This window comes from Hyperolius riggenbachi, chromosome 8, assembly GCF_040937935.1.
Source record: "Hyperolius riggenbachi isolate aHypRig1 chromosome 8, aHypRig1.pri, whole genome shotgun sequence".
NCBI classification, from domain to species: Eukaryota; Metazoa; Chordata; class Amphibia; order Anura; family Hyperoliidae; genus Hyperolius; species Hyperolius riggenbachi.
The window spans coordinates 244605138-244619547 of NC_090653.1; the positions used below are offsets into that span (position 1 = coordinate 244605138).

The following is a 14410-nucleotide window of genomic DNA, read 5'->3' on the forward strand; positions in this document are numbered from 1 at the left end:
CAGATTTAGAAAAAAATGTGATATTAAAACAGGAAAATAATATTTCAGCTGTTTTCTGTCTTTATTGTTTCTTTGTGATGCCAAAAGTGACATTACGTCTGCCCTTTTTTCCTCACCCCGGCTCAGTGGGCTTACATCAATGTATAAACTATTTAAAGCATCAGGGACAGCAATACTATCTCAGGGGAAAAAAACACATATATAAGCAGATAAATACTTGATCTACTTACATAACATATGTATTGTACAGTCCACATTTTGATTTCAGGTAATTTTATATAGTAAGTAAAGAGAAAACTGTTGCAGGCATTTTTCATCTTTACTGCCTGTGACTGAAGCCAATACTGATGTCATTCCCTCCCTTATTATTTTTTCCTTCTAGAAACTGCACTGTCATATCTAGCTTGCTTTGCAGGTAACAGAAAGTAAGAACAAGATTTCATACCAGAGATTGTAAGTGGCAGGCAGGCTAATAGAAGTGTATTTTGTTCAATGTGTTGTCTAAACTCTCCACATATTACCTATTAAGCTTAAGCGTAGGATCTGATCTGTGATCCACCTCTGGAGTCTTGGACAGCTGGGAACCGGAATCAGAGCTATCAGGTAAGGATCCAGTGTCGGGACTCAGCTTCATCTTCACATGGAGGCTCCTCTTCATTCGGCTGTAGAAGGAGAGCTCCGGACCTTGCAGAAGACATGTTATGAAATGTTATGATAATCCTGATGTCGATTTGGTTTCTAAATATTCAACTGAAAAAATTCATAATCTAACACATCCTTCCCCAACTGTGATGCCGAACTCAGACCGGAAATTGTGTAATGGCGAAGGGTTCTGCCTCTGATATAGGAGACCTGGGTATAAATCTAAGCTCTTCCTATTCAGTAAGCCAGCATCTATTTATTAAGGAGTCCTTAGGCTAGACTTCCTAACGCTGCTACTGCCTACTGAGTGAGCTCTAGTGGCTGCCTTGCAAGAGCTTTGAGTCCGCCAAGAGAAAAGCAATATACAAATATAGGAATTATTATTAAAAATTGTAAGAATATTGTGTCCAAACCTTGCAAAGTATGTCAATGTATGGAATAAAAAAGCATAGAATGTAAAACTGTGGTGTTATAAGTATCTTATTATTAAAAAACATCCAAGGTGACATGTGACATGATGAGACAGACATGTGTATGTACAGTGCCAAACACACAAATAACTATGCTGTCTTCCTTTTTTCATTCTCTGCCTGAAAGAGTTAAAAATCAGGTATGCAAGTTACAGTTTCTGTCTGGGTTGGGACCGGGTCGGACTATAGCGTAACCCTCACTGATAAGGAATTGCAGCCATAAAACACTTTCCTCGCAGTAAATAGCTTCTGAGAGCAGGAAAGAGATAACAGTATCAATTTTTCATAGATTTTAGCTCTGGTGTACTTCAATGAATGTGTCATTGAGAAGAGGCCATGAAACAGCAAAAACTTAAGAAATAGATTTAAATATAAAATAAACCTGTGAGATAACGAAAAAAGTCATTTTTAAAAGAAGGAGGACAAATACTATTTTTTATCTCATTAGTTTATTTTCACCTCGGATGTCCTTTACGACCTTGGGTTTTTCAGTATAAAACTGTTTTACCTTTTCCCATTGGTGGACGTTGTAGACGGATCTCTTGGTTTTGAGACGAGGGTCTTGTGTGATTCTCGCTGCCAATGGATGATCCAGAGCCTCTCCACTCCAGGGTTGTAATGGTCACTTCCGAAGACACTGGATGAAGAAATAACAGCACGCTACTGGGTACTATAACATGACTGGAGAAAGGCTAGGAGCATAAAAGGGAACACTAGCCCAAAAAAGGGAAAGTACATTTCATAATCATTTATCATGCAATGTAACTCAGATTCGATGGTGTGCCTTCCTTTGAGAAGGGGCTACATTCTAGTGGTGTTTTGCATAAACAGACCAGGCACTGTTAAACCCTCAGAATTGTGTGAAGATATTACCCTCAATTATTTTTCTGTAAAGGTATACTGCATAAATAGGGTTAGATGGGGTCATTAAGATTGTAGCCACCCTAAAGGTGCCCATACATTATGATCGGAGAGAGATCTGTTGCCTGCCCATACACCACAGGCCGATTCCTGATCGATTTCAGCATAAAAACTCTTGGTATTCGGCCTTGTGGCATGGCATCTGCCACCTGGGGGTTCCGTTGTGTCTGTTGCTCGTCACAATATCGCAAGCCGTCACCAAAGCGCACCCGATTGAGCAAGTCGGCCAAACATCTTGCAGCATTTCCGATCGATACATGCAACCAATTTCAGCCTGAAATTGGTTGCATCGTCGACTGGGCATGCTCTTGGCGGCACCATTTTCCATCTAAACCAAATTATAATAATCGACTCAGATAGTCAATCAACCTCTAAGTTATCTGAAGTATGGGTACCTTTAGGGTGTCCATATATTACTAGATATTGTGGCCTTAACAAATCGGAAGTGCCCCCCCCACTCAGTATTTTAAAATCTCACCTCTCTGCCAGCATGACTCCTGGCGTCACCATGAACACTGGTATCATGTGACACTGACGTACGTGGGATGTCACAACATGTGTTGGGTCAAGGAGTAACGAAACTCCCGGTGGAGGCCAGGAGCCGTGCTGATGGAGAGCTGAGACTAGAACACAGGCACAGGAGGGACACATATACACTTGGGGGTAGCAGCAGGACAATTAATGCTGAAATCTATTGGAAATCGCTGTGCAGTGTGTGGGCAGGCAATAGATCCCCCTCTGATGAAATCTATCTGATAGTCAATCTGGTCCTACATCAAGGATTGTATGGCCAGCTTTATTAGAGCGTATTTTAAGACATAAATGTAATGTTAGGAAGAAACACCTGGGAGACCCCAGAGGTACGCCTGAGGAACAGCAGTAGCAGCCTAAATATTGCACCAATTTATCACCCAAATTCATCAACTGTAGTAAACATATATTATTTATTATTATCATTATCATGTATTTTGTACAGCATCGAAATCGTCCACAGAGCTTTACAGAGTCTTTAGTCATGACACTAATCCTTATCATAATCATAGCGGTATATACCATAAACCCCATTAAACATAATGGCCTTGATTCACTGAAGGGTGCTTAGTGTTAGCACGCTAGTGAAAAGGCACTTAGGACGCGAAAACGGGTGCTTCACGCGCTAATATGTAATGTTAACCATTGTTAAGGGCTCTGCCTCTGACACAGGAGACCAGGGTTCGAATCTCGGCTCTGCCTGTTCAGTAAGCCTGCACCTATTCAGTAGGAGACCTTAGGCAAATCTCCCTAACACTGCTACTGCCTATAGAGCGCGTCCTAGTGGCTGCAGCTCTGGCGCTTTGAGTCCGCCAGGAGAAAAGCGCGATATAAATGTTATTTGGAATGAAGAGATTGAACCATCCGGCACTGCATATCCAGGTTTAGCATATCATTTATTGTATCCATTAGTCCGATCACACAGACAAGTCCATCAATAGTACATATACATCGACATACCCTTCCTGTTCCTAGCTGTGGGGTAGTGTGGGAGCAGCGGTCTGCCTGACAGCTGTTTCGCTCTGAACTGAGCTTCTTCTGAGGCTCCGTGCGCACGGAGCCTCAGAAGAAGCTCAGTTCAGAGCGAAACAGCTGTCAGGCAGACCGCTGCTCCCACACTACCCCACAGCTAGGAAGAGGAAGGGTATGTCAATGCATATATACTATTGATGGACTTGTCTGTGTGATCGGACTAATGGATACAATAAATGATTAATATGCTAAACCTGGATATGCAGTGCCGGATGGTTCAATCTCTTCATTCCATGTATATTTGATGTTTGCTTCAGCATTCAGTGCACGCATAAGGTGAATACCCTGATTCCTCCTGGTTTAACTGTCACCTCTAAGTCAGTCCCATGACCGCAGTGCCAGTCTGCTTTGTTTTTTCTTTGGTCTTTATAAATGTTATTTGTCTTGTCTTTGTCTAATATGCGCGCGCAAAGGTTAGCGCTGTGCGGTGCGTGCGAAACGTCACACCGTTCGCGCAGAATACCCTGAAAAGCTATTTTACACATGAACGGTGCGACGTTTCGCGTGCACCGGTGCGACGTTTTGGGTGCACCGACTTAACGCGCGATCGGTAACAGCTTTGGACGTGCAAACTATTTAGCACCCTAGTTTGCACGTCCAAAGCTTTTAGGCGTGCTAACTATGTTAGCACCCTTTTGTGAATCAAGCCCAATGTGTGTTGACAATGCACCTCAAGTTTACAGGGATTTATGCAAATTATGTAACTCATTACACAATTTGCGGAAGTTGCAATGTATGTGCAACACTTACGTTGATGTGTTGCATATACAAAACAAATTACGCAATGGGTTACGTAATTTGTGTAAACCCTTACACACCTTAAATTTACAAGAGTTTTAGTGAATATTACCCATAGACTCTCACCCCACCCATCTAAATTTGAGGGTCATGTGGTCCCCATGCCTGGCTTACCCTGTCTTGATGCCCCCATCCCACAATCCAGATATGCCCAGTGCCCATGCTATTTGAATAAAACGATGTCCCCATCACATACCATGACGCCACAGTCCCCCTCTCCACCAGCTGACAAATGTTGCATTAATTGGAGCAGATGTAGCAGCTCAACTAGCCAACTGAGATGGGTGAAGCACTGAGAGATGAGGCTGCACTGACTAACCATTATTTCATTGGTCAGTTGTGTGGACAGCATCCCGAGACATCGCCAGGTCTGTAATATTTACACTTTATATTAATTCAGGCCAAAATCTCTGATACAAGTCTAGGGACAACTCATAAACAAAAGTGTTAATTTCGAGCTGAAGTCAAGTTTAAGGACAATTCACCACTAATTCAACCTCTTCTTAATTGAAATAAAGAATAGTGGTGAAAAGTCTCCACAGAATTTAAAAAGCCTAGATGAAGTTTACTTTTTTGTTACAGACCTAACAACTGGAATAGTTAAGGAACATCATAACTTGAAAGACCAATGTATGGACCAGAAATTCCAGAATATTTGTGAATGTTATATATCTTTTACCTTCTGTGACTCCGCTGCCAATGGTTTCCAGAGATGACAAGCTGTGGTGGTTCTTGTTTTCTTCCTCTTTATTCCCTGAAATGCCTGCAATCTGTTCCTTCCATGCGTGCTTAGCCCCCGTAAGGCTCAGGCTGAGGCCATCGAGGGGAGTGGCTTCCTTGCCTATACTGGAAGATAACTGCTTGTCCTTCACGACTGGAGAAGTTCGAGGCTGTATTGGTCGCCTGTTGGGAAGACCACTTCTTGGAATGTCAATTAACACTTTCTTTGCTACGTTTGGTGGGAAAGGTTGACGTCTGTATGGAAGGTTGATGGTTTGTTGCCCAGTTGCTTGCTGTCCAATGGACTGTGGTGCGGTGGTTTGAGACTTTTCACCAGCTGATGATGAAGGAGATGTCCCAGTAGCTTCAGGCATTTTAAGCCTTTCCATAGACTTTGCCTGCGGTCTTATCAAAATATCTGAACTTATTTTAGCAGTCTGATTTCTCTCCAACAGACGTCTTTCCTGGTAGCGAGCATCTACCTCCTGCACTGACTCATCCTCAAAACGCACCCTACCAGTAGGTGGCCTCTGTTGTATCTTCTCATTGTAGTTGATGGAACTCTTTTTCGGGCAGAAGTTCTCACTGCTATTGCTCATACTCTGAGTTCTGGGAAATAAGCTTGAATATCAATATCTTTATCAACCTTCACCAAAAACAAACATTTAAAAATCAGCTTTCCATAAATGGTTAGCTGAGCATTACCAAAATGTGTTTTTTGTGAACAGAGTGCCATGTGGAAAACATGGAGGGGGGCATTGATGATGTTGTTTTGTTACAGAGTACCAATATCAGTTAGGGTAAACTAAAACCACTTTGTAGTGGGCCCAAAGGAACCCAAAAGTCCTCTTGAGAAAGTAAAGTACAACATTGACCTCTTAATACAGAATGCGTGGGTAGATTTTACTTTCACATGAATGAGAAGCAAGACGTATAATGTATTTCTTCAGATCAGGGTATGGAATATGCAAATAATTCCTTTACATTCTTAGTAGTACCCGAGGTGACATTATGTGATAAACATGTATGTACAGTGCAAAACACATTAATAACCAGGCTGTGTGAGCGAAGGTGCCCACACATCTAGTGATGGTGGACAGATTAGACTAAGACAAATCTCTCTCTGATTGAATTTGATTAAAGAGAGATTTGTCAACTGCCCATACACCACAGGCCAACAAATCCCCCCCTCCCCAGCTCCAGGGTCCCTGCAATGGCGAGAGTCGACAGGGCTCTTCCTTCGCCCCTCGTGGGTGGAGGGTCAGATAGGGTTAGGCATCAATAGAGGGAGTTAGGGTTAGGTTTAGTGTTAAATATCGGCAGAGTTTGCTGCGAGGGGTCAGAATTAGGCATTGTTTGGGGCAGTCAGTTAAGGTTAGGCATTGGTTGGGGGGGGTTGGTTAGGATCAGGCATTGGTTGGGGCAGTCAGTTAGGGTAAGGGCCTTTTTACACTTAATCATTTGGTCTCAGTTATAACTGAAAGAAAACTGATTTTCAAAGTAATGCCCATGTTTTCCTATGGCCTCTTTTATACTTAACGCATTTTAACTGAAATCTTCTTCCCAATGCACTGCTATGGAAGGACCGTGTACCAACGCGCACTAACGCACACCAACTGATAAAGTGTAAAAGGGGCCTTAGGCATTGGTTGGGGGGGGCAGGGGGGGGGGGTAGGTTAGGATTAGGCATTGGTTGGGGCAGTCAGTTAGGGTTAGGCATTGGTTGGGGGGGGGTAGGTTAGGATTAGGCATTGGTTGGGGCAGTCAGTTAGGGTTAGGCATTGGTTGGGGGGGTAGGTTAGGATTTGGCATTGGTTAGGGCAGTCAGTTAGGGTTAGGCATTGGTTGGGGGGGTAGGTTAGGATTAGGCATTGGTTGGGGCAGTCAGTTAGGGTTAGGCATTGGTTGGGGAGGTTGGTTAGGGTTACGCATTGGTTGAGGCAGTCGGTTAGGGTTAGACATTAGTTGGGCAGGTTGGTTAGGCATCAGTAGAGGAGGGGCTCATGTGAGAATGGGGTTGGTTTAGCGATAGTAAAATATTAGTAAAATGTATCGATATTTTACCACTGAAATTACCAGAGTCCAATAGTAGAATATCAGAAATTTTTTATATGTAAGCAATGCGAAGCAGGTAATTTTTGCCCACTTTTGCCCACACGAAAAATATGAAATTCAGTGTGCCCATTGTGAATGGGAGCTGCTGTATAATAGCAGTCTTTAAACAGAAGAGGTACCTACATGTCCTCTGGTAATACTGTGTGATCTGCTTTCACTGGACCAGAGTGAGTTTTGGTCTTAGTGGAGAACTTCTTTATGATGTCACTTGAAGCCGGAGCATCATGTGGACTCCTGATTTTCGGCCTTGGAAAGATCAGATGCAAAATGTTAGTATTATTGTAAAGTAGTGAAGTTTACTCATATTCATAATCCTAATTTACAGTATTTCACTAAACTTTCAAGAATCTTTATGCTGGTCTGCTATGACCCAGGCAGGGCTGGTGCTTCCATAAAGGCATGGGAGGCAATTGCCCCCGGCCCCCTGAGTGCTACTGGGCCCCCTAAGCTGCCAGACCCCCAACCTCTTCCTTAACTCTGATGTGCCCCCCGGGGTCCCTGCACTATAACAGCACTGGCATCTCATCTGTCAAATATTTATTTCCTTTTAAACTATGTTAACCAGGCAGGTTCTCATGCGGATCTTCTGCCTCTAAAGCTAGGTACCCACGTGAAGACTGCAGATGGATCGGGGAACTTCCGGTGACCCACAATCTGACGCACACACCAGTTTCCTGATCCACCTTCTGCAGTGGGTACAAATGATGGCACACGATGGGTGCAACACGATCGCGGTACTTTTTCACGAACGATCACCGGATCCGCTGTAAAGGTCGTTTAACAATCAGCGATTGCCGCTCGTGGCTTCGTCCTGCAATGTCGTTTACCAAGGCTTTGTTAAAGGAGAACTGTAGGGGGTAGGAGGAAAAAGAGTTGAACTTACCTGGGGCTTCTAACGGTCCTCTGCAGACGTCCTGTGCCCGCGCAGCCACTCACCAATGCTCCGGCCCCGCCTCCGGTTCACTTCTGGAATTTCTGACTCTAAAGTCGGAAAACCACTGCGCCTGCGCAGCCGCGTCATCTCTCCCGCTGACATCACCAGGAGTGTATTGCGCAGGCCCAGTACAGTCTGCACCTGCGCAGTACGCTCCTGGTGACAACAGCGGGAGCGAGGGCACGGCAACGCAGGCGCAGTGGTTTTTTGACTTTAAAGTCAGAAATTACAGAAGTGAACCGGAGGCGGGGCCGGAGCATCGGTGAGTAGTTGTGTGGCACAGGACGTCTGCGTGGGACCATTAGAAGCCCCGGGTAACCTCAACTCTTTTTCCCCCGACCTCCCTACAGTAGTCCTTTAAAAAAGCTTAAATGATCACTACTATAAAGCCTAACTGGTCTTTGATATGGTTGCCAGTACTGTCATTACTTATATGAATTTTGTTATGGATCGTTTTTTATATAGATTGTCAGTCACACTTATCGACTTTTATGATCACCAGATAGGGTTCTCCACTTTGAAGGTGGAGAATGCCATAGGCCAGTGTTTCTCAAAATAGTCCTCGTGACTCCCCAATGGTGCATGTTTTGCAGGCAACCTCACCTAAGTACAGGCGGGGTAATTAGTGTCTCAGCTACATGGAATCCACCTGAGATACTAGTTACCCCACCTGTGCATAGGTGAGGTTGCCTGGAAAATATGCTCTGTTGGGGAGTCACAAAGACAGGTTTGAGAAACACTGCCATAGGCCATATTAGGGGACCTTATTATTTGAATTAATTACTCATTTGCTACTTTTGCCACAACCGGTGTTTTGAAAAATAGCAATATGCAACCACAAGTCAATAGACAGCATATCAGTTACTCCATTAAAGTGAATGCAGTTAATCATCACAGCTTTGGGGTAATTACAGCAGGGAATATACTTAAATGTGGTAAAATGAAGCTTTAATCTATGATGCAGTATGCGTGCATGATTCATTTTAGCTCTGTTTTAAAATACACACACATTACTCTTATTGCTTACAGCACAAACATTTCACAGGCACTTATCAGTGTTTACCGAGTTGGAGACTCTGAAATGTGCTATTATATAAGCAAAATATTGTCACTGTTCATGCAATCATTCTGATCGCCCCTTTATGAACAGAGCTTTAGGTGACATGAACATTCAGTATACACTGTGCCTTTAATATTACCTGAATACTTTTATGGGCGCGCACACAGAGACTCCAGAGTCACTATCTGAAACATAACTGCCTGGAAACAGAAAATAACGACATGTTAATCAGCGATAACTCTCATTTACCAGTCATCAGGCCCAGATTTACATCACAGGAGCCTATAGGCACAGATATCCTGGCGTCCTAGACTACTCCCGTCACCTATAAACCCCCACTGAACCGCACTGCAAGTGTGCTAGCTTGCCCAGCTGTCACTTCTCCCTTAGTTGTCTTGCCCATTATAGATAGCTACAGGTGCACCTTAGTATTAAGTAACCAAAGCTATCCTCAGTATTAAGTAGCTAGAGGTGCCACCAAAGTATTACCAAACTTGTAGAAAAACAAAAAAACACAGGGAGACTGGGAGCCCAATCTGGTGTAATATCGTTAGATAATTGGTAGCGTATATGCGTGATAAGAGTTATACTCACAAGGATGGGCTGCTGAAAGGCAACCACTGATAAAACAGGTGAGGATGGACCGTCCTCACTTGGCCTTGCTTCTGAAGGAGGGGTTGGTCGCAGCTCCAAGGAAAAAGGTTGTACCCCTGGACATTGTTCAAAGGTGCCCGCCCCAAGATGGGGGTAGTGATACAGCACAGAGTAATTTGGAGGCGCCCGTGATCAAGCAAACTAGCTTATATACAGCTATTATGAACTGTTAGATGACACGATAATAGTAACCCTTTCCCTACCTTAGAGTAGAGATTTTCAGAATCAAAGTAATGGTGAAACTTTGTTGGCTTTTATTAATAATAAACACTTGACAACACGTTTCACAGCCTATGCCGCTTCCTCAGGTCAGTAAAAGAGCGAGCCTTAATGGCAGCAAAAGTCTTCCTAGGCGCCAATATGGTGGATTATACTTTGACTCTGAAGATCTCTACTCTAAGGTAGGAAAAGAGTTACTATTATCTTGTCATCTAACAGTTCATAATAGCTGTATATAAGCTAGTTTGCTTAATCACGGGCGCCTCCAAATTACTCTTTGCTGCACCAAACTATTAGGTAGTTAGAGGTGCCTCCAACTGAAAGGAGATCTGGTCAGTGGAATGCCAAGGTCTGGGTGAAAAACCTCTCATTTACATTCCGCTTGGGACTCTGCATAGGGAAGGAAGGAGGCACTTGGGGAGGGGAAAGAGATGCCTTTCCATCATCAGTCGCCTATAGGCACGTGCCTACAGTGCCTTATGGTAAATGTGCTCCTGCCAGTCACATACTTCTTTGTTACAGCAGTGTTCTCCCCAGGCTCTTTTAGCCGGGTGCTTCAACCGGCTAGTTTTAGTGAGCACCTGGATGTCATCGGCTCAACTCCTCCTCTGCTGAAAGCAGAGTTGCGCACAGAAGCACCGGCCCTGCATTCTCTCATCACGCCCCACCCAGTTAATTTTTCATTCCATCCGGCTGGAAAAAATGTCTCAAGAGAACACTGTTACAGTCACATACAGAACTAACTAAGGTCTAACATTCTTATAGTTCTGGGTTCATCTGTCACATAGTTTTATGTTCATCTGACTGCCACATAGTTCTGTGTTTATCTTACTTTCGCATAGTCCTGTGTTCATCTAACTGCCACATAGTTATTTGTTCATCTAACTGTCACATAGTTCTGTGTTCATCTGTCACATAGTTCTGTGTTTATCTAACAGTCTAGTTCTGTGTTCATCTAACTGCCACATACTGTAGTTCTATGTTTATGTAACAGTCTAGTTCTATGTTCATCTAACTGTCACATAGTTCTGTGTTCATCTAACTGTCTGTCACATAGTTCTGTGTTCATCTAACTGTCACATAGTTCTGTGTTCATCTGTCACATAGTTCTGTGTTCATCTGTCACATAGTTCTGTGTTTATCTAACAGTCTAGTTCTGTGTTCATCAAACTGCCACATACTGTAGTTCTGTGTTTATGTAACAGTCTAGTTCTATGTTCATCTAACTGTCACATAGTTCTGTGTTCATCTGTCACATAGTTCTGTGTTGATCTAAAGCTGGCCACTAATGGTCCAATTTCTAGCGAAAAATCATTAGAGCGATCAGAAATTCTGATCGGATTGGTTGTAAATAATCTCCATTGGTGGACACAATCGATTATGAACGAGCGAAAAAAATGTCGCCCGAATGAATTTTCGTCGAACGAAAATTTGGATTTTCTTGGTGGTCGTGATAGATAGAAAGCAATGATTGGTTAGTTGATGGTGTAGTGAACGATTTTTCGTTCCGATCAGAATTTCTGATCGCTCGAACGATTTTTCGCTAGAAATTGGACCATTAGTGGCCAGCTTTACAGACTAGTTCTGTGTTCATCTAACTTCCACATACTGTAGTTCTGTGTTTATGTAACAGTTTAGTTCTGTGTTCATCTAACTGTCACATAGTTCTGTGTTCATCTAACAGTCACACAGTTCACTTCCATCCGGCCAAGGAAACTGTAAATATATATAGCCAATGGTTTCTATGCAAATATTCGATTAAAGGAGGACACTATGAATTGTCATAGGACTAACCACTAAATAATAATAATAACTTTTGCCATTTACATGTTTTAATTCCTTTACTTTAATTATTATTATTTAGTATTTTACAGCGCCAACATCTTCCACAGCGCTTAACACAGTATATAGTTTTGAACCTCCCCGGGCCGGTAGAAGCCCCAGGTAAGTAAAACTGCCTTTTTTTTAGTTCACTTAAGTATCCCTTTAAGGAGCCAGAGACTGCTGGTACTCAACTGGTTAAAGAGAACACGACACATTAATAACATTTTTTAAAAATTAAATACTTACTTAAGGAAAGAAAAGCCCCTGGATCCTCCAGAGGTTTCCCACACTGGCCTCAATTCACTAAGTTTTATAAAACACTTTATCAAACGTTTGATATTTTATCTCATGGGTAAAATCTAATTTTGAATTAATTAAGGTGTTATGTATTTATTGAACTTTTTATCGATAAAACATTTGTTAAATATATAACACCTTAGTGAATTCAAAATTAGATTTTACCCATAAGGTAAATTATCAAACGTTTGATAAACAGTTTGATAAAGCTTAGTGAATTGAGGAATGTGTTTTAAAAGGATACATTTTTCAAAAAACGGATCCGTTTTTCAAAATGTTGTGCTTTTGCAGCTTATGTTTCCAGTGTGTTTAAACATATCCTTCCTGTGTGTTTCTATTGGATAAAGAAGTCCACAAAGATGACTCTGAGGGGAGGAGCAGGCAGTAAGCAATCTGCTTTGGCATCTGTTTTGTGCACAAAAGTTCTCTGTGTAGAGGGAGATCCGTTTTTGTGTCACCGTTCATCGCCTCTGCGGGTATCCGGGCTACGTGAAAATCTGCAAAATCCGGACTCTCCGTTCAGTTTTCTAAAACGGAGCCCACGGATCCATTTTTTTTTTAAGTGTGTGAAGACGGACGCTATTTTTAACATTGATATCAGTGGCTTCATTTTGGTCCAGGGCAAAAAAACGGAGCCACCGATACGGATTTGAAACAAGTGTGAACCGACCCTAATAAAGCATTTGACCCTTCCCACACTGTCTCTAGTGTGTTTTTAAAAGCCACATGTATATTCCCCTGCCTTACTGCTAGCTAGAATATAGAAAGGGTTAAATGCTTCTTTGCACACCGAGCAGGAACAGGGAGATCTGTTGAGCTGTAGTGCTTGTCACAAAGAGTTAATCTCTCCGCAGTACAGAGAGAAAATAGACAGGGTTATCTGGCACACAAGGAAAGATTGGCTGCTGCCCAATCCTACCTCCTCCCTATGTCATGTGATTGATGATGGGATAAGTGGAGAAGTTTGGACAGCTGTCTGTCCAATAAAATTGTAGTGTCATTTCATCAGGAAACAGAGCGACTGGAGCCAGTCAGCCAGTTCCCTTCAACTTATTTATTCAAAAAATACAGACATGCAGTGTTCAAAACTACTGCCAGCAAATGTACTATGGTATGCATGAAAAAATGGGAGGCTGACCAGTGACCAAGTGCTTTAAAGGGGAACTGAAGTAAGAGGTATACGGAGGCTTCCATATTTATTTCCTTTTAATCAATACCAGTTGCCTGGCAGCCCTGCTGGTCTATTTCTCTGCAGTAGTATCTGAATAACACCAGAAACAAGCATGCAGCTAGTCTTGTCAGATCTGACTTTAAAGTCTGAAACACCTGATCTGCTGCATGCTTGTTCAGGGGCTATGGCTAATAGTATTAGAGGCAGAGGATCAGCAGGGCTGCCAGGCAACTGGTATTGCTTAAAAGGAAATAAACATGATGGCAGCCTCCATATACCCCTCTCTTCAGTTCCCCTTTAAAGCAGTGTTCCCCAACCCTGTCCTCAAGGCCCACCAACAGTGCATGTTTTGTGGCATTCCACAGAGGTTGTTAACCCTTTCAGAACCGGCCGCCTAACCCCCCCTTAAGGACCAGGCATTTTTCCATGGGAGGGAGGGGTGCGCGTTTGGGGGGGTCAGGCAGGCGGATCCAGTTGCTGGGCTTTCTGGGCTGTGTCCCCCTTTGTGGCCAGGTGTCCCCCCTTTCAGCAGCAGCTTTGACTCACCTTCCAGGCTCCAGCGATGAGCCGCTGCAGACGCCACCGCTCTCTCCGACATCCCCGCTTGTTCTGATGCTAAGTCCTGGGTCCCGGCTTAATGACGTCATCAAGCCGCGGCCCGGGACTTATGTCACAACAAGCAGAAATGCCGGCAAGAGCGGTGGGGGGCGCCGAGCGTCGTGGGAACGGCAGGGAGGTGACTGGATCCTATTCTTTCCCCCCTACCGGCACAGCTGTCAAATTGATCACTACGATCCGCTGGCAATCGTAGTGATCACGTGATCAGCAGCCATACGCGATGCTACTGATCACTGAGGGGAGATGCCAGCTGTCACATGACAGCTTAATCTCCCCTCTCCGGTGCGCACGATCGCGGCGGGATGGTTCGTTAGCGCAGACGTTGAATCAATGTCCAGTCAGGAAGGCAGCACCACCTGCTAGTCGTAGATTCAACCTACGTCGGTCCCCAAAAGGTTAGGGCC

At 43.5% G+C, this 14410-nt stretch overlaps 1 protein-coding gene across 3 annotated transcripts in view; it reads right to left on the reverse strand.

The window, feature by feature from the left end:
* The window catches only part of LOC137527701 (uncharacterized), a 154984-nt gene that overhangs the window by 134218 nt on the left and 6356 nt on the right, over positions 1 to 14410 (reverse strand). For all 3 annotated transcript variants that reach the window (XM_068248484.1, XM_068248483.1, XM_068248485.1), the window contains exons 3-7: positions 9363 to 9423; positions 7353 to 7475; positions 5074 to 5723; positions 1621 to 1749; positions 522 to 684 (exon numbers count right to left, since the gene is read on the reverse strand). In XM_068248484.1, the coding sequence (XP_068104585.1) occupies positions 522 to 684; positions 1621 to 1749; positions 5074 to 5723; positions 7353 to 7475; positions 9363 to 9423 (1126 nt within the window). The remainder of the gene's footprint in view (positions 1 to 521; positions 685 to 1620; positions 1750 to 5073; positions 5724 to 7352; positions 7476 to 9362; positions 9424 to 14410) is intronic.